The sequence below is a fragment of the Heliconius melpomene genome, chromosome 8 (genome assembly GCF_056956725.1).
Source record: "Heliconius melpomene rosina isolate 202511_hmr_F chromosome 8, ASM5695672v1, whole genome shotgun sequence".
In the NCBI taxonomy this organism is placed as follows: Eukaryota; Metazoa; Arthropoda; class Insecta; order Lepidoptera; family Nymphalidae; genus Heliconius; species Heliconius melpomene.
In genome coordinates, this window is record NC_140396.1 from 6,071,236 (window position 1) to 6,093,302 (window position 22,067).

The 22,067-nt window shown below is 32.5% G+C and overlaps 4 protein-coding genes across 6 annotated transcripts; 1 reads left to right on the forward strand and 3 right to left on the reverse strand.

Annotated features, from left to right (window-relative positions):
- Window positions 1-437: 437 nt before the first annotated feature.
- Window positions 438-9,747, reverse strand: LOC146536885 (zinc finger protein 711-like). 3 transcript variants are annotated; one of them, XM_085189726.1, is made up of 11 exons: window positions 9,631-9,747; window positions 9,117-9,321; window positions 8,564-8,851; window positions 8,073-8,223; window positions 7,676-7,782; window positions 6,272-6,459; window positions 5,482-5,618; window positions 4,127-4,335; window positions 3,676-3,831; window positions 2,785-2,910; window positions 438-2,279 (listed from the first exon to the last, which is right to left on the reverse strand). In XM_085189726.1, the coding sequence occupies exons 2-11, from the start codon at window positions 9,318-9,320 to the stop codon at window positions 2,019-2,021; spliced, it is 1,827 nt and encodes a 608-aa protein (XP_085045852.1). In that variant the 5' UTR covers window position 9,321; window positions 9,631-9,747; the 3' UTR covers window positions 438-2,018. The 3 variants fall into 3 exon arrangements, with proteins under 3 accessions (XP_085045852.1, XP_085045851.1, XP_085045853.1); XM_085189725.1 differs by lacking the exon at window positions 9,631-9,747 and adding an exon at window positions 9,403-9,610; XM_085189727.1 differs by lacking the exons at window positions 438-2,279; window positions 9,631-9,747 and adding exons at window positions 2,353-2,466; window positions 9,403-9,613.
- Window positions 9,748-9,910: 163 nt separating this feature from the next.
- Window positions 9,911-14,322, forward strand: IFT54 (intraflagellar transport 54). Its single transcript, XM_085189558.1, has 6 exons — window positions 9,911-10,279; window positions 10,378-10,495; window positions 10,573-11,516; window positions 11,637-11,795; window positions 13,310-13,521; window positions 14,148-14,322. The coding sequence occupies exons 1-6, from the start codon at window positions 10,145-10,147 to the stop codon at window positions 14,302-14,304; spliced, it is 1,725 nt and encodes a 574-aa protein (XP_085045684.1). The 5' UTR covers window positions 9,911-10,144; the 3' UTR covers window positions 14,305-14,322.
- A 1,330-nt stretch (window positions 14,323-15,652) lies between these two features.
- On the reverse strand, window positions 15,653-16,788 carry LOC146536887 (uncharacterized). The gene is made up of 2 exons (XM_085189401.1): window positions 16,511-16,788; window positions 15,653-16,426 (listed from the first exon to the last, which is right to left on the reverse strand). Exons 1-2 carry the CDS (start codon window positions 16,652-16,654, stop codon window positions 16,232-16,234), a joined length of 339 nt encoding a protein of 112 aa, XP_085045527.1. The 5' UTR covers window positions 16,655-16,788; the 3' UTR covers window positions 15,653-16,231.
- A 1,516-nt stretch (window positions 16,789-18,304) lies between these two features.
- Window positions 18,305-20,182, reverse strand: Polr1C (RNA polymerase I and III subunit C). Its single transcript, XM_085189312.1, has 6 exons — window positions 19,984-20,182; window positions 19,586-19,886; window positions 19,384-19,503; window positions 19,108-19,290; window positions 18,545-18,772; window positions 18,305-18,430 (listed from the first exon to the last, which is right to left on the reverse strand). The coding sequence occupies exons 1-6, from the start codon at window positions 20,035-20,037 to the stop codon at window positions 18,321-18,323; spliced, it is 996 nt and encodes a 331-aa protein (XP_085045438.1). The 5' UTR covers window positions 20,038-20,182; the 3' UTR covers window positions 18,305-18,320.
- Between the last annotated feature and the right edge of the window lie 1,885 nt (window positions 20,183-22,067).

Here is a 22,067-nt window from a genome sequence, read left to right on the forward strand (position 1 = left end):
CCTGCTGTTTGCAGGATACAGCGTGAAGCTAATATCTCTTTGGAAATTTTGAAAGAAAATGATTTGAAATAAATAAAATCACATGACTAAGAAAAAATTCGTTACAAACATACTTGTAAATTATTTCATACAAAATTTGTGCGTACGTCTGTAAACTTAAATTTGTTAACTTTTCTGAACGTCACTTTTCTCAACTTCATATTAACGTGGAATACGGAATCCTCGTTACGCGAGTCCGACTCTCAATTAATTGGTTTTTATCTTTATTATTATTAATTAACATTCAAATTACTATATTATTTTTTTATAGAAACTTTAATATATTTTTAAGTTTGTAAGATCATACTTTTTAAGATCACATCATTATTGTGTCCCCCGGGTGAATTGTAAATGTAATTATCTTGTATGGGAACTATATAATTACAAATAATAACAACTTTAGGAAAAATGGTTTATTAATAATTTTGTGTACATTTTGAATATACGAAATTTGACCACAAGAAATGGATTTTCTTTTTTTTATTCTATAATAACACTACAGCGGCATATAATATTTTTTAAAGTAACAATGATAAGAATAAAATATTATATGATAAAATATTGAACAGTAAGGCACTTATATGATAAAACATTAAACATTTTTAAGCACTAAATACTATTGCTTGACCCTTAGATTTCTGTAATTTTTTGGTTAATTTATATATTCACATTTTCAATTGCGTATACATAAGCATAAACACAGACGAAGAAATCTTTAGAAAAAGAAGTGTAGCAAGCAAAAGTAAGTAACAACAATAAACTAAAATATTAATATATCCAAATGTCCGATGTGCTATAAAATATATATTTTTAACCCCTAAACCAGTCAGTTTATTTTGAAGTACTTTATACTCTAAAATAAATATATTTTAATTATAAGACAAACTCTTATCAAACCATCAAATATATTGTTCCATAATAACTATAGCCAGTTACGTTAAAGAAGAAACACAGATTTGTATTCAAATTTCGAATAAAAAAAGTTAAAAATATGTATAATAATAAATTGAATACAGTCGATTACCCGATCACAATAATAGATTCATTCCTTTCAATATTTTTTAATAAGATTTGATGTCAACAATTAAAATAAGAGAACTGTAAATATTAAAATCCCTTAAAATACCTACTACTAAGGAAATGGACAAACCATATTTAGATTTTTTACCTAATAATATGTAATGTGCCAACACGCAACGCAGCGTACGCACACTACCATTATTAGCCTGGCCACGCACACGTACAATAATATTGTCAATAAAGTATGTATTGTCAATAATATTGTGTAGTACGCGGGGCTATATATTGAACAATATTATTGCCAATACTGTTTAGAGCCTTAGAGTTCTGTCTTTCCGTCTGTCACCAGGCTGTAATTGTTCTGTTTCTTATTTTATGGCTTTTAGGAGTGCCAATAGAGCACAGTTTATTTCGTTAATATTACATAGAATGCAGAAGGCAGAAAACACGATGAAAATTAATAATTGGTGAAAGTATCACTTAAAAGACTGAATAAAACGTATAATAAAATGTCTAATTAGATAAACCAAGGCTGTATATCATGATTCATAGATGATTTATCTCTGTCGCCATTATTAAAACAAATACGAAAAAAACAGAATGTAATAAATATTTAAGGGGCTCCTATACAACAATCGTGATTTTCTTTTCCGTTTTTATAGATAACAGGCTTGTATAAGAATGAGAATTTCGCCATATTTTAAGCTTAAGAATTAGAAATAGTAAATTGTAGTAAAAAATATTAATCTATCATATTTCATTTTGATGATATCCTTGATTCTATCAGTTTTACAATATTTTTATCATCTATTACAGATAAAAAAAATGTTTAATATTTTCCTTGAAAAATTGCACTTTGATCTACCAAGATATTTTAAGTTAAATTCCTTCTCTAAGTCTTTTTGTAAAGTGCAATACATATATTATTAAATACTCTTATTACATTATTTATTTCATTTTTATTTACCCTTAATTTTATCTTCATCATCATCGTCACCACCGTTGTCATCATCATCTTCACCTTCGGACTTGCACACTTGTGCCAGTATATGCGTAATAACCTGGTCTATAGTGTGGCTGTCGAGCATTCTCGTAATATTCTTATCCTCTATTACATATAAAAACAGATGTTTAGCGTTCTCCCTGAGACGTTGAACTCTGGTCCATTTTTCTTTGTCTGCAGGTTGAGCACCACAATTTTCTATCACTCTTTCTAATACCTAAGTAATAAGTAGAAAAATAATAATAAATAATTTCATGCTCATATTATTTTTAACTTCATGCTGTACCCTAAATATACATACTTGTTTAGGAAAGTGTAAAACGGAATGCCTTGATACTTTGTGCTTCTGCTTTCTCTACTATTAGCAGGATATAGCGTGAATATAATAAAACAACAAAAATTAACTAAAATTAAAAAAAGAAAAACAAAAGTTATAAATTTGCAAAGAAAGTATAGAAAGAAGAAACTTATCATTAGACTATTTAGGGGCTCTCTCTACAAAGCTATGTCACAGGGATTATGTGTGTTTATAATTCGGGAGGCATTGCGTATTGAAGAGTGGCAGTTTGCCAGTACACCAGAATCGAACCCACTATCAAAGGCGTTTACAGCTTTACACCTGTGTCACGATTCTTGTGACACAATTTATAGATGACCCTTATTCTAAATATAATAGCAAAGAAACATTGTCAAGTACATATAAAATAGATAATTCTAGATACCTCATCAACACTTGCATCAGGCCACCCGAAGCACTCCAACATATCTTTATCAATAAGCTGTGAGAGCAGCTTTCCTATATTGTCTGCTAACTCCTCTTCGCACATTAAGGGCGAGTTAGTTTCCACCTTGTACAAAATAAAAATATTTTAGAACATCGTAGCTTCACGCTGTATCCCGCATAACATTGCAAGCAGAGAGAGTGGCAGAACACAACGCCGCGTTTTGTCGTGTTACCTTACCAGAGCGGGGAAATGACGCGCTTACATTCGGACGCTGTGTACCTAACAATAATATTGTTTTTGCAGCTTCTGCTGCATCCCGCACACGGCAGGGTAGGCAGACGTACTCCACTTTCCGTGTCGAGTGGCTGTACTTAACTCCGTGATGATTAACTGTACTGTTACTTATATATTTTATTATTATGAAGTTGTCGTTAATAATAAAAATCTTATAGTTTACATGACAGTTGTGAGTTCAAATTTAGATTGGAATTGGATTTATACTAACAATATAATCATATAAAATGCGCTGAGTTCTATAATAGCAGCGACATATAAATGTGCTAAACAAGTGAACAGAGTAATTTTATATAACAAGTTACTAAGTTTGTCATTTTCAAGAGGCGCATGTTCGAGACCATGTGAGATTCTTTTAAATTATTACATTTTCTATTTCTATTTTTAGTGTGGATTTATTTTATATATATAGCTAAGTAATCTATATCTATACTTTTTAGAAAACATAAAAAATTTAACGTAGCGGGATGCACCCTCTATTTGCGCCATTTTGGAAACTGTCCAAATCCCACTATGTTCAAATTTGTAAATGTTTTCTCAAAAATATTTTTCTTTCCTTGTGTAGAATAACACTTTAAAAATGTAAAAAATAACCTCTATCTGTTGTTCCACATCGGACTGTTCTTGTAGTCCGCCGTACAGCACTCCTGAGCCGTACCCCTCCAGGATACGATCCGATTCCGCGTCCAATACGTTCAGGATTGATTCTAATTCGGACTTTTTCACTCTCTCTGTTCTGAGGTTAACACCCTAGTTAATTTAACAGTAAATTAATGATATATTTTTTTTGGAAAATAGATGTAATGGATTTTTGGAATATCCTAGAAGATTTCCCAAATCGAAAACGTTTTTTTTATGTTTTCTTACCCTTTCTAAAGAACCAACCTGGCAAATGTCAGCTTTTTACAACTACCACTCACCTGCTAGTTATTCGTCAGTTATTTAGTAACACAAAAGTTTAACTTAAGTAAAATAGAACCCTACTGTTCTACTATTGACTCTCTCTGTATTAGTGCAACAATACGTACATGCCGTGGTTACTCACCAGCACTTGCCGCACGTGCATGAGACGCTCGTGGAACACGTGCGGGTGCGCCTTGCGCACATGGCGCACGAGCTGCTCGCCACGCACGTAGGCGCGCGCTGCCACGCAGTACATGCAGCGGCGCGGGCGCTCCAGCGCGTGCGTGCTCATGTGCCGCCGCATGTTCATCTCGCTGTGGAACCGCTTCGAGCACACCTCGCACTGGTGCGCTGCGGGCAGAAATCTAAAGTAGTAATACCGCTCTAGACGTAATATCACAAGAAAATATGTTCCTAAATATTTCTTTTAATTTTTTTTAACCGACTTCGATAAGAAAAAGAGGTTATCAATTCAATTTTTTTTTGTTTGTTACTCCAAAAATATTTGACTGTTTATTTAGTCTTTAATTTGCATTATGTATGTGCGCGACAAATGGATGAATAACTCAATATCACGCCGACCGATACACTCCAAGGATAGTTTGGTGAAAGTTTTTTTAAAAATTTTAATTGTACTGTAACAGTTACAAGGAAATACGTTGTTAAAATTGGTGTCAGAAGTAAAACAAACACGCTTAGTGATTTGATATTGAAGTAAGGTTGTTGTAGCATTAGCAGTTAGCTTGACACCAACTTCAAAATTATAAAATCTTTTTTTTAATTATTTTTGTTAACAATTTTTTTTTAATTATGTAAAATTATTTTTTATTTCTTAGTTCGTAGTTTGAAGTAGGTTTTTTTTTGTTAAAAATATTTTTTTGTTTCAGATATTTTAACTATTGAAGTGAATAAAACAGAGGTAACACAATCGACGAGTCAACTGTTGTATAAACAAGTTCCATTTCACCCCCATGTACGCCGATTTTCAGTAGTTCGGTAGATATTTGAGAATTTGTGATTTTTTGGAAAAAATTGGATTCTTCGTGAAACTTGGCACATATAGCCCGATTGAGTTCGTAATTTTTTTACTCAATACAGCTCAATAGTAGGTCTTTTGTATAATTTAATATTTCAAAATCTCTTTTTAAGAAAACAAATATTTTTCAAAAACTTTCAAGAGCTGGTTTTGTTGGTTTTCCTGAAGTAATTTTAAAAACTACGAGTAATAATATAGAATAATCTGTGAAACTTTAATAGGCGCAAGTCAATGAAAATATGTTTAAAAATGTACTCAAATAATGAAAAAATAAAAAGTTATTATTCTTATTACGAGAATTACGTTTAAATCGATTTAAGCGTTTGCATTTTTTTACCAGTCTACAATAATATAATAATATAATGAATAAGTAAAAAAATATATAACAACAATTTAAAAAAAATGTGTGAATACCATTTTACTCCTAGATACTGTAAATTATAAATATCAAAATAACTTACGCTTATCTTCCAAATGCATTTTAACATGTGTCTGTAAAGCCTTCTCACTCTCAAACTCTGCTTTGCCAAAAGAACAATCTTCAATAGGACACAATAACTTGACTACGCCCATATGTTCCTTTATGTGTATAAGAAGACTGAAAGTAAATTATAGTATTAAATATTATTATAATGAAATTAAGATAGCTTTATTTATAAAGGCAGTATGAGATTTCAATACTACAGTTTAATTGCGACATAAGTATTTACAACTACTGATTATAAGACATTAGCTTCTACCTTCTACCTTTAGTATGACATATTTTAAGACTCGTATTTTTAAATCACTCTCAAGTCTGAGATCGGTTAAGACGTTGTGTTCATTCATAGATTTGTAATTAATGGATGAAAACGGGAACTCAATATCGATCTCAGAATTTAAAGCGGTTTCTAAATACAATCGGAAGTGCGGCAGATACCGAACTGAACACAGGTACCTACATTGGGTTACGTCGAAACGATTAAATTGATATACTACGGCCTACAACCTTCTTCAATAAATGGACTACAATTTATTTTTATTTATTTATTTTTACTTTAATTTAGAGACTTAAGCATAAAGACTAACTTTGACGCCATCGTGACGCAGGGAGGGGCACAAGCATGTCACGGCACAACACGCAATGCCTACAGAATTTGGCGGAAAGTGAGGAACGTAATTGTTTTAGAACAAAATACCTTCACTCTAAATTTCCTCAAACGTACCCTGCTGTGCGTGATAAAGCGTGAAGCTAAAAAAAGAACAACTTACTTAGCTTTTGACGTGAATGTTTCATTACATATTGAGCACTGGTTGCCAGTATGCTTTTGGAGGTGTCTTTGCAATTGCACTTTTTGTATGTAAGAATTATCACAAAAATTACATTTGTACGGTTTTTCTGTCAAATGTGTAAAAACATGGCGGCGCATTACTTCTATTGTGAAAGTGCTGTAACCACACTGTAGAAAATTTAAATATTAGTATAATATTTTTAATATTTTTTAAAGTGTTATTCTAAAGTAAGGAAAGAAAAATACTTATTAAGAAACCATATAAAAATTTAAACGTAGAGTGATTTGAGCCCACGATTCGAACGGTTCCCAAAGAGGCGCGGGTTCAAATGGTCCGCTCGCCGTATACGGTCAATTTTTTATATGTTTTCTTAATAAGTATAATACTTGAAGATATAAATTTATATTACAATTAGCTCAGAGAATTATTTAAAAAAATATGGCTTGTAATTACAACATTATATTTATTGCTAATGACTACGACTTAAATAATAAGTGCTCTATAGTGTAATGGAAAAAATGCAACTTTAACAGATACGTTACGACTATTGGGACTACGAAGTTCAAATTTGGTGGATAGATGTTCAGTCAACACTTTACGATTTTTATTTATAGTGAAATTTATAAAAGAAATACATCAAACCTATACCCACTAAATGTTTAGGGATAAGTCTTTATAAGTTTTTTTTTGCCCCACGCTGTATGCCGCACATATCAGAGTAGGCAGAGGGAACCTGGTGACTTAGGGTTAAACATACCCATTATTGTGTGTAATGGGTATGTTTAACACACACACACACTACACTTATATTACACACTACACTACACTACTATGGTACACTTCATATTTATTTACTTTAATTATTCCCTGGCACCTTGAATATTGGTAAAAAAGTCGTATTAAAAAATGTATAAGCAAAAACATACAAATACCATTTCATACAGATACCATGTCATACTTACCACATAGCCTCTTCATGTTTAGCATTTTAAAAATATAAAAATATTTTTTAATAAATAAAAATCCTTTACAAGTTTGAGTACAACACTATAATTTTCCTTTTGGCTTTGAACTGTGATGTTGAATTGAAATGCAGGATGCATATAGCAGCAGTGTAGGCTGAGAGAACTTAGTTGTTTCTGTTGTTGTATCCTATTTTGGAAACATTGTATGTTGAGTAGCTCTGTTACTACAGCCAGGAAATGAAAATAATTCAATTTGCCAAATGTAAATTGATCCAAAACTATCATGATTACAGACATAGACTGTCCCATTGCACACAATGGACCCTAGTTTTCTCCAGTCTACATTAAATTTGAATCTGCATCACATAATTTTTTTTTAATATAAAATTTTTTGAGTTAAGCCTTATATTTTACTTACCACTTCACATGAAAATTTTTTTTCTCCATGTATTTCCAAATGTTTAGCCATAGCACCACGAGAACTAGTCACTTTGCCGCAGTGGTCACATTCAAAATGTGGAGTTTCTAAATGGAAGCATATCATATATTTTATATCTGATTTTATTCCCATCTAAGGTATACATATTACAGGGTAGGAATAGTATAGAAAAGTAACAGTAAAACATTCCATCACCATGCATAATTCAATTTTCAAGACTTTGCTTGTTGAGTGGTGTAACTAAATGTTGTTTTTTTGTTACCAAAAAGAGTTAACAAAAAAAATTAATTCCCCAATGGAAATGGATCCAACACCTGACACACACATTATATAATTTCAACATTTAATTAAAAAATAATTACTAAAAAAGTTGCACCTGTATGAATAGCAAAATAATGGATAATTAGTTTTGAAAAGTTTCTTGTATGATAATCACAGTACTTGCAGTTAAAAAATTCTTTTGATAAATGTTGTGTGCGCAAATGCACCATTAAATTATCTCTCCTTGTAAATGTTGCAGAACAAATCTAGAATTAAAAACAATGGAAATTATACATTTAGATAAAAAATATAATAATAATTATAATATACCTTAATACTGTAACCTGCATACAGTAAAGTGGGTAGGGGGAACCTAAGTGTTAAGACACTCCATACCCCATCTTCCTCCAAATTCTAGAAGCATTGTGAGTGTTGGAATTCAAAGCGTTTTGCCTCAACACCCGAGTGAAGAAATTAAAATAATTCATTTGTTTAAATGCAAATGGACCCCAAAACCTCTCATATTTACAGTCACACTTTGTGCCCCTGCACCACAACTGGCCTAAAATATTATTAATACTACTATTTGTAATAAAAAATACTAACTTCACACGGGTATACAACAATATTTCTACCATCACAACCCCTCTGTAGCAAATGTCGTAAAACATGAGAACGTCTCACAAACTTTTTTCCACAGTGCTCACATTCAAATATTTCCCTCTCATGTACATTTTTAATATGTTTGGATAAAGTTTCTTCATTGGGGCATTTAACAGAACATTGTAAGCATTGAATGCTCCCAGGTGAGTTGGAATGCTCATTTCGTAGATGGGCTGTATAACTTTTCCTAAATCTGAACTTCTTGGAACATTGCTTGCAATTGTAAGTAGGCTAAAAATTGAAAAAATGTCAATACAACTTCTAAGACATCAACTTGTGACAATATTGTAATAAATTCTTACTTTTACAATATCAGGACCAATCCAAACGCCTTCCTGTGTCTTTGAATGAGCATTTTGTAAATGTGTTATATAGCTTTTCTTAAAATTAAACTTTTTGGGACATTACTTGCATTTATAAGTAAGCCAAAAATTTAAGTAATGACAATACAGTTACCGAAAAATCAATTTGTGATAATCTTTTAATAAATTCTTACCTTTAAAACACTAACACTACCCCAAACCGTTTCCTTACAAGTCTTAAGGTGATCTTTTAAACGTAAATTTGTTTTAAACGCTCCTGAGCAAGAAGTACAAACGTGTGAACAGTCATCAGAATCACCTTCGGTCTTAATTATGCTCTTTAAGTTCTTGTTTTTAGATCCTGGGGGCCGTCCTAATCTCTTACGTTTGTGCGTCATTCTGTAAAAAACATAATAATATAATTTTCGCCATAACTATTGTTTTAGTTTGCAAGTTAACTGAGAAATAATTTGATATTACTTTCACTCAGGCGCTGATTTTGATACGACAAAGTAGCTGTAGTATAATAGTATGGCGTACTCAATGAATATATTATAAAATCGTTGGTAACATACTTAAATGGCTAGGTAATAATCAAGATTGTTGTACAGATTTTTTAACGCTTATACCGTTTAGTAAAAGCTTATTATAAAAATAAAGAATTGTTACGGTTTTTTGTGCATAAGATAGTAATGTTAATATACCCACGTATAAGACTCATTTCAGTTTAAATATGATATATAATACTATCAATTAAAATAGTATTACGGAAACAGAGCTGTCAATGCAGTTTCAAGAGTTGTCATATGTCATGTCATAACAAATACTAAGACCGTATAAGCCACGTATTTCTCTTCCACAGATTATTAATATACGAGTAATATGTTCTATGTTTTTTTTAAATTTCACTCATGTATGGCACATTTTCATTTAAAAGGAAAAATCATAAAGAATACTTACTGCGACGATGTACGTAAATCATGTGTTTTGAATAAACTATTTTTTAAAAGCTTTTTTACTATACAGGGAGAGATTTATATAAAAAGATCTTTAGATTTTTTAAGCTCTCCTGTTGCTATGGATACTTGTTAACAAGTAGTAAAATGTAAACACAGTGTAATTTTTATGAACATGTTGTAATCAAAAGACGTAGAATAATTTTTATTGTTAATGTTAATTGTAATTATACAAAATAAAATATTTTCATAATAAGCTATGAACAATGGACGATGAAATAGATCGTGATCTTTTAAAAGCTACACAAATTTCATTGGGAAAATACATAAAACGCCCACCGCTTACTGACAAGCTTCTAAAGAAACCACCATTTAGATTTTTACATGATATTATCACATCAGTAAGTATCGATTATTGTTAATTAAAAGAATTATTATTATCAACGAACATGAACATAAGAATTTCAAATGAGAAGATAATAACTGTTTATTATATTAGGTGCTGAAAAGTACAGGATTTTTTAATGGGTTATTCGAAGATTACGAATTAATTTCTGACAAAGTAAAGGACAGAGAAAGTAAAATATTATTTCTTAATAAAGTAATATCAGTTGTTGGTAAGTAAAAAAATCTTAAAAGTTTTGAATTTCCCATCGATGTTTCCTTGTAAAGTGTTTTTATTATTTTTTTATAGTTAGTACAACAGGTAAGCCGTTAACTGTAAAACCGTCGAAAATTGTTGCTGGTCAGGAACCAGAAAAAACTAATGAATTATTACAATGTCTCGCATACGCATTAGAGAATAAACTTTCATCAGATGAAGCCGTGCGATTATATAAAGAATCAAATAAATCTTATGAAAATAAACCTAAGGGTTCGGTAAAAAAACCCGCAGAACATAAAAAACTTACATCGAAAAGTAGCGAGAAATTAGTAAAAAATGATAAACCTATTAATAATTCTAACAAAACTAAGCAAAAGCAAAATCATACTAATAAAAAACAGATCCCCTCTAAAAAGTCATCTGATCCAACTAAACCAACTAATGATAAAATAATAAATGAGGAGAAACACGATGTAAAAAACAATTTAGTTGAACAACTAGAAAAACCTGTAGTTCCTGATAATATAGTTATTGATGCAACAGCTCCAAGCGAAGCAAAAATTTCGCTTAATTCTGATTTAAATACATTGGAAAGCAATATTGTGGAAACTGAGGTGCTTCATAATCATTTGAATATCAATGAAAATATAAATTTAAATCAAGAAATACAAAATGAAATTTTAGAAATAGAAAATAGCAAAACAGCTGAAAATGATTCAAAAACTGACAATATCGCAATTGTTAATAATATTACAGAACAAAATAGTGTAGACGAACCCAAACCCTTATTAGAAGATGAAATTGATAAAAAACTAAATGACAACAATAAGACAATTAATGTAGAAAACGAAATAAAAGTCACAAATAATACAAATAACTATAAAAGTATAAATCGACCACAGAGTGTAAGACCATCTTCTTCTAGACCAAGTGCTCCTAGGCTTAAAGAAAAACACGAAAGTATTGTTTCTTCAGCAGATAATCTAGTGGTTGGTAAGGTCAATATAATAGCAGAAAGTATTACACAAGAAGAGGTATTTATTCAATTATAATTTATTTTATGTAGGTACCTACCTACTTGAATGTTTTTATTTTTTCTTTCAAGATTTGAAATAAATTCGAAACATACATTTATTTTGTATATACACTTTTAGGAGGATGATAGTAGCATCGTTATCGTAGAAAATATAGAAACGCCAAAAAACATGGAAAATAATAACGATATTCTGTCTTCTAAGCAACATGGTCATCTTGTTCAACAAATTCTAGATGCACAAAAAGAATTTTCTGAGGTCACTGGTAAAACAGATATTGTAAGTTCCTAGTTCCCACTCATAAATTTAGTTGTATGAGCTTCATGACCCTTTCACATTATTTTCAAATATCATATATTTTCATTGATTTTTGTATTCAAAAATAATCACTGCGTTTCGTTGAACGGGAATGGGAAGGGAAATCAATGGAGCGGATGAACCGAATGGAGAGGGAGCTCCCAACTCTTGCAATGTAGTTAAATGTAATTTTTTATCCTATATTTCATTCTATAGATGAGCTGATCAATGTACTCCTATACTGCATTTTCTTTATCCTTATTTCATATACCATACTTGATATCTTAATGCTCCACATTGAACGTTTCAAATGGTTGATCTCATATGTCTACGAAATACTTATGTTAGTAACGTTCGATTATTTTTGTTACGAAGTTATTTCCTTATTTCAAATAGTTTAACTAATCTATTGTGGTTCTACATGAGATGTTTCAAACATCAGATGTTATTATTAAGCCTGCATTCCATTATTTCTTTTAGTTTTCAGGACTGACTACTATGGTTCCAATTATAGCTCAGACTGCAGCAGCCTAGACTTCTGCTCAGGTCTAATAGCTACTATACCAAAAAAAATTCCTTTCAAATCAAGTAATTTTCTTGATTTACTACAATTTTTCATCACCCTAAACTATTATTATCTATATATATAAAAGGACTTGTCCTCACTGACTGAGGTAAGACGCGCGCACAGCCGTAACCGCTGGTGGTAGAAACGTGGAATTTGGACTAATGTTTACTTTCGTATTCTGGACATCCACTAAGAAGGGATTTCGAAAAATTTTAACCCTAAAGAGGTGAAATAGGGGTTGAAAGTTTGTATGGAAAAAAAATTAAAACGGCACTGATTCTTATAAAATTTGAAATTTAGATTTTTACAAGTATTTAATTGAACACGTATTTCATCGTTTTCTAGAATTCTCCTCCTAAGGGTGCAAATAAGGGGTTGAAAGATTGTATGGAAAAATTCTTAAATCGCCACCGATTTTAATAAAATTTTAAATTAAGACTCTTAAAAGTATTTAATTGAGCACATCTTTCATGGTTTTCTAGAATTCTTCCCCTAAGGGTGCAAATAAGGGGTTGAAAGTTTGTATGGAAAATTTTTAAATCGCCACCGATTTTTATAAAATTTTAAATTTAGACTCTTAAAAATATTAAATTGAACATGTGTTTCATGGTTTTTTAGAATTCACCACCTAACAGTGCAAATAAGGGGTTGAAAGTTTGTATGGAAAAATCTTTAAAACGCCACCGATTTTTATAAAATTTGAAATTTAGACTCTTAAAAATATTTCATTGAACACATGTTTCGTGGTTTATTAAAATTCACCCATAATTACGTAAGCGAAGCTGCGCGCGTCCGCTAGTATATATATATATATATACTTTATACATACTTAAACGTTCCCGAGTCAGATAAAGGCGATGGTCCCAATACACCACGGCAGCTTTGGTGAAGACTATAATTGATTAAATTTAATGGAGATTATTTTTAGGAATGGCAGTTTGGAGCTCAAAAGTCGAGAGATATAATTAATCAAGAAATAGAACAATTAAGATTTAATGTACAAGCATTATCACGTGTAGCCAATCCATTGGGGAAGTTGTTGGATCATGTTCAAGAAGATGTCGAAGTAATGCGACAGGAACTTCAACAGTGGACGTCGGGTTACGAAGAGGCTTCTAAGCAGTTAATTAAACTTAAAGCGTAAGTGTCAGTAAATTTTAGCTATAACAATAATTTGTCTATTACCTAATTACAAAATTAATTAACGTCTTCAGTAAAGGAATACTTTTATGTAAGTAAACATTACATGGGTACCTAAATATTAATAACAACAACAAGAACAAACCATCTTGGCTCGGTGGCTCTACTTAAGTCTCATTGTACACGTGTTCGCTGTGCTTTGGTAACAAGACAAATCATTGCGTTAACTTTTGCCATTCAACACGCAATGTCTTGCTAGGTTCTCTTTGTGGAATACAATCAGAAGCTGAAAAAAATAACAAATATTTAGAAAAAGTTAAAATAACGTTCGTTCTGTAAACTGTCCTTATACCTAATCGATGTTAGTATGGAGGCTGAATTGTGGTTGGTAAATGTAAAATTTTAAAAAGTTTTTTTAACTATTCGTATTTCTCACTTTAATTATGTAATATGTAAGAAATGGCGTAATGTATTGGAATCTGTAATTTAAAATATATCGTTAGTAATATAGTCTTTAACTTTTTTCCAACTACACTACAGCGCACTTATTTTCTTATGCACAAGTCAATTGTTTATAGAATCTGAGTCAAACTCTTCCTGGAGATTATATATATATTTTATTGCAGTGCGAATGAGGAATCTCTGTTACCCCTCCATACTAAACTAAAACAATTGCAAATAGATGTACAAGAGAAGCGAGAGAAGATAAATGATCTTAAAGTAATCATCAATAAAAATAATTTTAGAATTGAGAAATTATTAAACAGCGGGAATTTGCAATAATACAGTGTTATGTGTTTTTATTGTTGTTTTTTATGTATTATAATATAATATAAATAAATATACGATAATTCTTTTATTTCATTTCAACTTTAATATCTACAAATTGTAATGTCCATCTTGTATCGTATAAATGTTATATTTGTTTACTCGTAAAAAATAGGCAGGGTGACACACGCAGCACGCTACGGTTAAGGATTCGATGCAATTCGCGTGAATAAGCAATTTTTATCGTCGGGAACAAACAAAGCACGACGCTGAATTCTACTCAACACGTAATGACAAGAAAATTGGGCTTAAGGAGGGCAACAGTGTCTTACCACTGAACTTACTTGGATATTTACTAACTTATTGGTATTTATTACAAATTCCCGCATTTTCTAGTTACTAGTTTGATTGCCCTACCTTTGTCGATCTTAGTCATATTTTTCGTGACCCCATCTAATAGTGAAGTCTAATCTAAATAAGTGTATATTTTTTTCTTTATAAGTTTCTGTACAAACTTTTGGGTTTTACTAAAATATACTTAATACCTTCGAAAAACGCGTAGAAAGGACATTTTTCTTTTAAGTTACAAATAAGGAAAAGAAAAAATACAGTATGTAATTTATTTCCTTTTTCAAATAATTTCATTTATGAATAGAAAATATCCAACACAAATAGATTACAACTAAACATAAAAATAAAATAGATAGTAATATATGGTTATGCTGAGAAATATAAATATAAAAACGACACAGTTTTTAATATTACAGAAAAAGATCTTAAATTGTGCAAGAATTGTCGGTAACAGCGAGAAAATGTTTGAAAAAGCCACTTGAAGCCAGCCACAAAAACATGATAAATAGTTCTATTCATGACTCTCAAGACATGAATGGAACTATGATCCATGACTCTCAAGTCATGGATAGAACTATGAATCATTGATAAAGTTTGGTACATGAGGTTGAAAAAATATTTTAATAATCAAGTTATCCATATATATTGAAAGTGTCTGCAAATGGAAGACATTTGAGAAAATCTATTACTGGGGGCATTTATTAATGTAATAGAACGTTAGAATGATATATAATATATATAAAAATAATGTCATAATAATATCAAAGAATTTAAAATCCAAAGTGAATTGATTGTAAATCACACTAAAGGAGGACATTGAATTTATAATAACTAGTCTATGGCCAAATATATAAATTATGAAGTTCAGAGAGTAATAATTCAAATAATTAATATAAATTGATGATTTTTTTTTGGTTATTTCCTTTTAAATTGTAAATGTTGTGTACTTTAAAGGGGTTCATGATGTTAGATTTTACTGTTTCTTTTTTATTATATTAAATTAAAAAAGGAATTTATTTAAATACTATTTATTTATGTTACCTAAGAATAAACATAATTTAGTGATTACATAATAAACGACAATAATTAAAAATTCTTATACAATTACAAATTGAACAAAAATCTTATATTTATTAAACATACTTGACTATCTAATATAACCCTTATTATATTTATTTTGTGTCTAATATTGCAGAAATATTGACATTATCGGTAGTTATTAAAATATATGTATTATAACATAAAAATTACAAACATTGACAGTTAAAAGATAATTGGGTGCTATTACTTTTTCAATATTTACAAAGATCTTATTATAAGAACAAATAATCCTAATTCACTAAGTAAAATGAATTGAAAATTGCACATAGCCAGGTGCCAGATATTACCTAAATATTAAATGCAGGACATAACAAGCAACTAAACAGTGATAAAGATTTTACTTACTTTTGAAAACATAAGGAACAACATAGAAAACATGGTTACTTCAAAAGTTATTTTTAGGATTATTTGTATAATATTACCAAATTATATTTAAATTTTAACTTAATTAGTAATACTAGGTGCTGAGATATTAATCACTATGACTACTTTATTTTTGTATAGGTGGTGGGCCATTTGAGTTGTCACAAAGGCTAACATAGCATCCTCGACCCACACGTGCACGTCTTTGTCCCTTTAACATATTTGCAGCATGCTCGATCCGCATTACCAGTCTGTGTTGATTTTCTAATCTTTCTAAGCAATTCTTACATATAGTTTTAGGTAGTGGATCTGATCGAGACACCTAAAATAAAGTTTTCTTTTAATTAAATTAGTTCAGAGATTATACATGTATAGGAAAATAAAACATATAGGAATAAATACTTACGTTTATTGAAAGATATCTATTGATTTTTTCAGATATACATAATCGAATGCCTTCTTCTCCGTAAATATGAAGAACAACTCGATGCATTTCGGAGCATAAGCGACATATAAATCCTGTTAGTACTCCTCTGTCTAAGCTCCCCATGATTCAATATGTAGTTTGAAATATTTATAAAAAAACTAAGTTACAAATATAATATTTTCGACAATTCTTTTCCTTTTTGTTTTATAACAATAAAGCACAGATATCTTCATATGTCAAATGTCACAAATGCTACAGACTAAAAAATAATTTAACTTAAACTTAATTTTAGGTACGTTAGTAATACCTGAAAACAATATTGTTTAGTAATATTTTTTATAAAGTCAAATTGAAATAAAATCAAATATAGAGAACGTCGTCGTCGATATGGCGTTCTCTCTGATGATGATGATGAGGAGGCCATTACAGGTCTGTCTTCGGGTTTATGGTTTTAAACGTAGTTAACACAGAAGAACACTTTTTTTTTTGGCTACATGTTTTATTTTTAGCAGAGAGAAGAGAGTGCCTCTGCATACCTCTTTCGCATCGTCCGCTGTAATCAACCTCTCGTACATAAGAGAATGTATGAGAGGTTGATGACAGTGGACGAGAACTGCTCATGGCTCATTGACCTTTTTCCAGTATTTTCGATACCTACTGTTTTCAAAGATCAACCGAGGTCTCCCTCTGCCTCTTGACCCTCTTGTACTACTCACCCTTCCTTCATAAATCATTTCTAACATTCTTTCATCACTCATTCTCTCGACGTACCAAAACCACATGAGAACGTTCTTCATTCTGTCTCTTTATTGCAGATTCGGTAAGCTAAACTGACTTCATATATCGTACGAAGAGATCACATCTCCGCATAATTAATCTTTCTTTCATTCTTCTACTGTCATACCCACTTTTTGGTGCCATATAACAGCGTCGGTACCAGCACTGCATTGTGTATGGCCAAACGTGCAGTTTTGCCGACCTTTACCCGTCTATATAATTTAATTTTAATTATTATGTACTTAATGTGGTTTTAAATGTCATAAAAAAATATTTTTGCTACAATAGTTGACCATGAGTCGCAACCATCGGATTACGTTTAGCCTGTTAAGTTTTCAAATATCTTTGTATTTACTACAAAATTGTATATTACTACAGAACTATAAATTCTGATTTTATGATTATTTATATTTATAAAATAAAAATTCAATAATACGGCGCGTTTATGGAAACTTTAAATTTATTTTATAGGATGTCGCCCCACTACTCGTGTACGCATACCATATAAAGACCAGTATTAGCGGGTAGTACACCACCAGTACTAGTGCACGCACTTCTTCAAAACATTAGCAGTTTCTGGAATTATTTAAAAAAAATCACCAGAAAACAATTTTCTTTTTGCTACAGGGCCTGAAAGTTGTTGTTAAGAGTTAACTTTCTCAAAAACTATTTTTGTTCGATGTTAATTTCTAGATTTATGGAGGGATAGTTTTATATTATTGTACGTGCAAACGATGTTTAAACGATGTTGGTGTTATTCTGCTATAGTGAGGAAAATAATCATACGCACAGATCTCAAATATCTGCTAAATTCCAGTGAAAAATGCTGAACATACACGGAGGTGAAATAGAGAGGCACTAAGGTTCCCTACCCATTGATTTGCCGATTGAGTTACACCTGTTGAAGTTGTATATTTTAGTATAGCTGCATGATAGGTTTTCAATTAGAGAAAACCAACAGTTACTTACTCAGTACCAGGAAAAATAAAACACTCATTGTTTTTGGCTGCTCTTAAAAATTATTTAATTCATCTAATAATGTTTTACATTTATCTCTTAGTATTTTAACTGCTTCAACAAAAATGATGTTTGGTGGCATTGCTCCAACTGACTCCACGTTAACTGTAAAAATTTACCCCAAAATAAGAAAATATAATATAACTGATAAATATAACAAAATAAAACAAAATTTATTATTTTTTTTTGAATTAATTAAATGAAATAAATAGTTCTTACATATAAAGTGATCCCTTATTCTGCTCAATACAACAGCATCTCGAATACTGTCATATCTATACACATTTCTACTACAACTGTCATATCTAGCATCCCTTACATATGCATTACCGCTAGAGTCTAGACCAATCACACCAGGTGAGAAACAGCTCTGCAAAAGTGTTGCTTCACTTCCATTCACTTCACGAGTCAATGTAACATCAGGTAATAAGCGGTATGATGCTGTAGCTGAAATAATATTGAATAGTATTATGATCTTTATTATATTCTATAAGATCCTTAGTTTCTCGCTGTTTTGTAAAAGATCGCCAGAGCAGTACTCTGCTTAGAATTTTGAAAACTAACACATTGAAAAGGAAATCAGAAAGTCAGGAAAAAAAATATTTTATTCCCCCAAGTGGGAGTTGAACCTACAACTCACATCACAGGCTCGTCACGTCACCCATGTCACAGGCTTGTGATAGTAAATGTGATTGTTTGACAGCCTCAGTAATTATTTTAAAAAAAATAACAAAAGCAAAAACAATATTTTTAGAAGACTACAGAAAAAAATATTTACTAACCAACTGGGGAAAATTTAGCATGGTCCTTGCCAATTCCTTTCACTGCAACTAAATTAAGATCCAGTTCATGTCCAGGCCTCATTTTAGCTATTAGTATATCACTGTGTACTGGTCCAATATCTACTTCTTTATGCACAGATGCTTGGTTACCAATTGGACTCCATTTAATTGCAGATGAGTAAACTGGTGTGAGGATAATTTCATATATTTAAGAAATATCAGTGATTTATAATTTAATATTATAATCTACATATATAAAGAAATAATATGACTTACCACTGTGATTTTCATACATGTCTTCAGCTCTAAAAGATTCTTTATTTTGTAACTTGTTAGTTGTACATTTAATTTTTAAAGTAAATTCTAATGTATCAAACTCTGTTCCTTCTGTTGCATCTATGTAAAAGCAGTACAAAATAAGTTATTAAAATATAAAAACAAAATTAATGTAAAATTCATGTAAAATGGTCTAATATACCTTCTGGACGATATTCAAATAATTTAGGGTCTGCTTTTAGAGGAATTAAGCCTAATCTATGTGCTAATACTTCATCTTGAATGATTGATGTGTTGTTTTTGATCATAACTTTTTCTATAGCCATGCTTGGGACCTCGCTTAGCATCAATCTGCGGAATGCATTTGCAAACGCGGGTTGTATTCCAATTAAATCAAATTCCATTTCAGAATTGTCCATACGTACTATCACTATACGAAAGTTCTTAGCAAATTTTTTAAAATTCCATGTTTCATCAGCCATTCCATAGTCTTCTGGAGCATTCTGAAAAGTATGTAAGTGTCTAACATTCATTTTTTTTTTAATAAAAATAAGAACCTCTTTAAGACTTAATTGTTCTAAAAATTTCCAATTTCGTTACCTTTACACGAAATTCCTCTAGAAATACTTTGGGTTTTTCATCTAATTTTGGCATTTTAGTGGTTTGTATTAATTGCCTAAATCAATAATTTGTTTATTATTTTCATTAAAGTGCAAGTTAATTAATACTATATTTGTTTTAAAATTTAAAAGCACGTTGCTCCTCGACCCTCGTTGTTTTGAAGGCTAATGTCAATTGTTAAGTTTTAATTGTCAAGTGTCAACCTGTACCAGCGGATATCACTTTGTTTCCTTTCTACGTGATATATTCGAAATATATTGTATGAAAACCTCAGACCAAAATGACCTCCAGAGGGTGCCCAGACTAATATCTGTCCGATATTGGTTTGTGGGCATACGGGTACGCGACCCCGGATCCTCGAGCCGCCACTCTTATATCCTCATCCAGTCCGTAAGAATGGTGTCCCCCCCCTCTCCTCCTTCCTTAGCTCCCTCCTTCCTTTTCCTATCCTACCCTTCTATTTTCCTCTCCCTTCGGTTTTCCCCACAAAGGGGTTTTGGAGGTCAGACGGCAGTCGCTCCATTTAAAAACCGCCAACCGCCACTTATATGGACCGACAACGAAAGAAAAGACTGGGTACGGCTAGGGCGTCGCCGCAAAACGACGCGCAGGCACATCGCCCTACACCTGTGACAAGTGGGCAAGGGCTACCGTGTCATGTACGGGCACGGCTAAAGACGCTAGTACCCAGAAGGAAACTCCGCTTTGCAACGTGGAATATTGGCTCTCTGACCGGACGATGCAGGGAACTCGCAGATGTACTCATGAGACGTCGGGTCCAGTGTGCCTTCCTCCAGGAAACACGCTGGAAGGGCAATAAGTCCCGTAACATCGGACAGGGTTACCGGCTTATATACACTGGGTCACCTTCGGGTAGAAACGGTGTAGCGGTAGTGCTTTCTGAAGAGCTTCAGAATGGGCTCCTTGAAGTTGACCGTCGCTCCGACCGCTTGATGCGAGTGAGGGTACTGATTGAGGGCGTTATCACAAACTTAATCAGTGCCTATGCTCCCCAGGCGGGATGTAGCGCGGCCGAAAAGGAGACATTCTGGGAGCAGTATGAAGGGGTGCTACTTGCTGTGCCGTCTACCGAAGTGGTCTTAGTTGGGGGGGACTTGAACGGGCACGTCGGTAAGGCTGCTGAGCCGTATGAACGTGTTCACGGGGGTTTTGGGCACGGTCTTCGCAATGCAGAGGGAGAAAACATTCTGAGAACCTGTATTGCGTCTGATCTGGCCGTCGTGAATACGTTCTTCCAAAAGAATTCTCAGCACCTTATCACGTATAAGAGCGGGTCCCATTCAACTCAAATAGACTACTTATTGACCAGACGGAGTCATATGGGCAGGGTAACTAACTGTAAGGTCATTCCAGGCGAAAGCCTAACGGCCCAACATCGTCTTCTTGTCATGGACTTTAACGTCACTCCGAAGAAGAAAGTAGCCGAGAAACGTAGGCCTCGGATCAAGTGGTGGTTGCTGAATGGACCGATGCAGACCGACTTCCTGGCAGAGGTGAAAAGTCACGATATTTCGACGAACACCGAGACTGCTCAGGATGCTTGGGATCGGGCTCAGTCGGCAATCATTGCGGCGGGCAGGCGAGTTCTTGGCCTTTCTAGGGGAGGACGTGTCATCGACAAGGAGACATGGTGGTGGAATGACGAGGTGCAGGAGGTGACTCGTGAAAAGAAGGCTGCCTTTAAGAAGTGGCAGGAATCCAACTCTCCTGAAGACAGACTGGAGTACACAGTAGCTAAACGTGCCTGTAAAAGAGCTGTAGCCAGAGCCCGCAGAGAAAGTTTGTCACCATTGTATGATAAACTTGAAACTGTGGAGGGGCAGAAGCTCATTTACAAACTGGCACGTTCCCGGGATAAAGTGACGCAAGATATCGCAAAATGTCTTTGCGTCAAAGATTCCCAGGGCACGCTGCTCTGTAGTCATGCCTCTGTGAAGGAGAGGTGGAGAAGCTACTTCCAGGAGTTGCTGAATACTCAGCACCCATGCAGTCTCCATCACGACCCACCGCCTAACCTCGGACTTATTGCCCCAATAACCCTT

Bases quoted from the DNA above. Each gene is read 5' to 3' on its own strand.
- IFT54 (XM_085189558.1), top strand. From the start codon at position 10,145: ATGGACGATGAAATAGATCGTGATCTTTTAAAAGCTACACAAATTTCA. The intron at 10,280-10,377 runs GTAAGTATCGAT...TTATTATATTAG, and splicing joins TACATGATATTATCACATCA to GTGCTGAAAAGTACAGGATT. The intron at 13,522-14,147 runs GTAAGTGTCAGT...ATTTTATTGCAG, and splicing joins CAGTTAATTAAACTTAAAGC to TGCGAATGAGGAATCTCTGT.
- Polr1C (XM_085189312.1), bottom strand. From the start codon at position 20,037: ATGCCAAAATTAGATGAAAAACCCAAAGTATTTCTAGAGGAATTTCGT. The intron at 19,291-19,383 runs GTAAGTCATATT...TCCTCACACCAG, and splicing joins CATGTATGAAAATCACAGTG to TTTACTCATCTGCAATTAAA. The intron at 18,431-18,544 runs GTAAGAACTATT...AAATTTTTACAG, and splicing joins AATAAGGGATCACTTTATAT to TTAACGTGGAGTCAGTTGGA.
- LOC146536887 (XM_085189401.1), bottom strand. From the start codon at position 16,654: ATGGGGAGCTTAGACAGAGGAGTACTAACAGGATTTATATGTCGCTTA. The intron at 16,427-16,510 runs GTAAGTATTTAT...ACTTTATTTTAG, and splicing joins ATAGATATCTTTCAATAAAC to GTGTCTCGATCAGATCCACT.
- LOC146536885 (XM_085189726.1), bottom strand. From the start codon at position 9,320: ATGACGCACAAACGTAAGAGATTAGGACGGCCCCCAGGATCTAAAAAC. The intron at 5,619-6,271 runs GTAAGTTGTTCT...ATTTACTTTCAG, and splicing joins ACATTCACGTCAAAAGCTAA to TCTTCTTATACACATAAAGG. The intron at 3,832-4,126 runs GTGAGTAACCAC...TAAATTAACTAG, and splicing joins TGCACGTGCGGCAAGTGCTG to GGTGTTAACCTCAGAACAGA.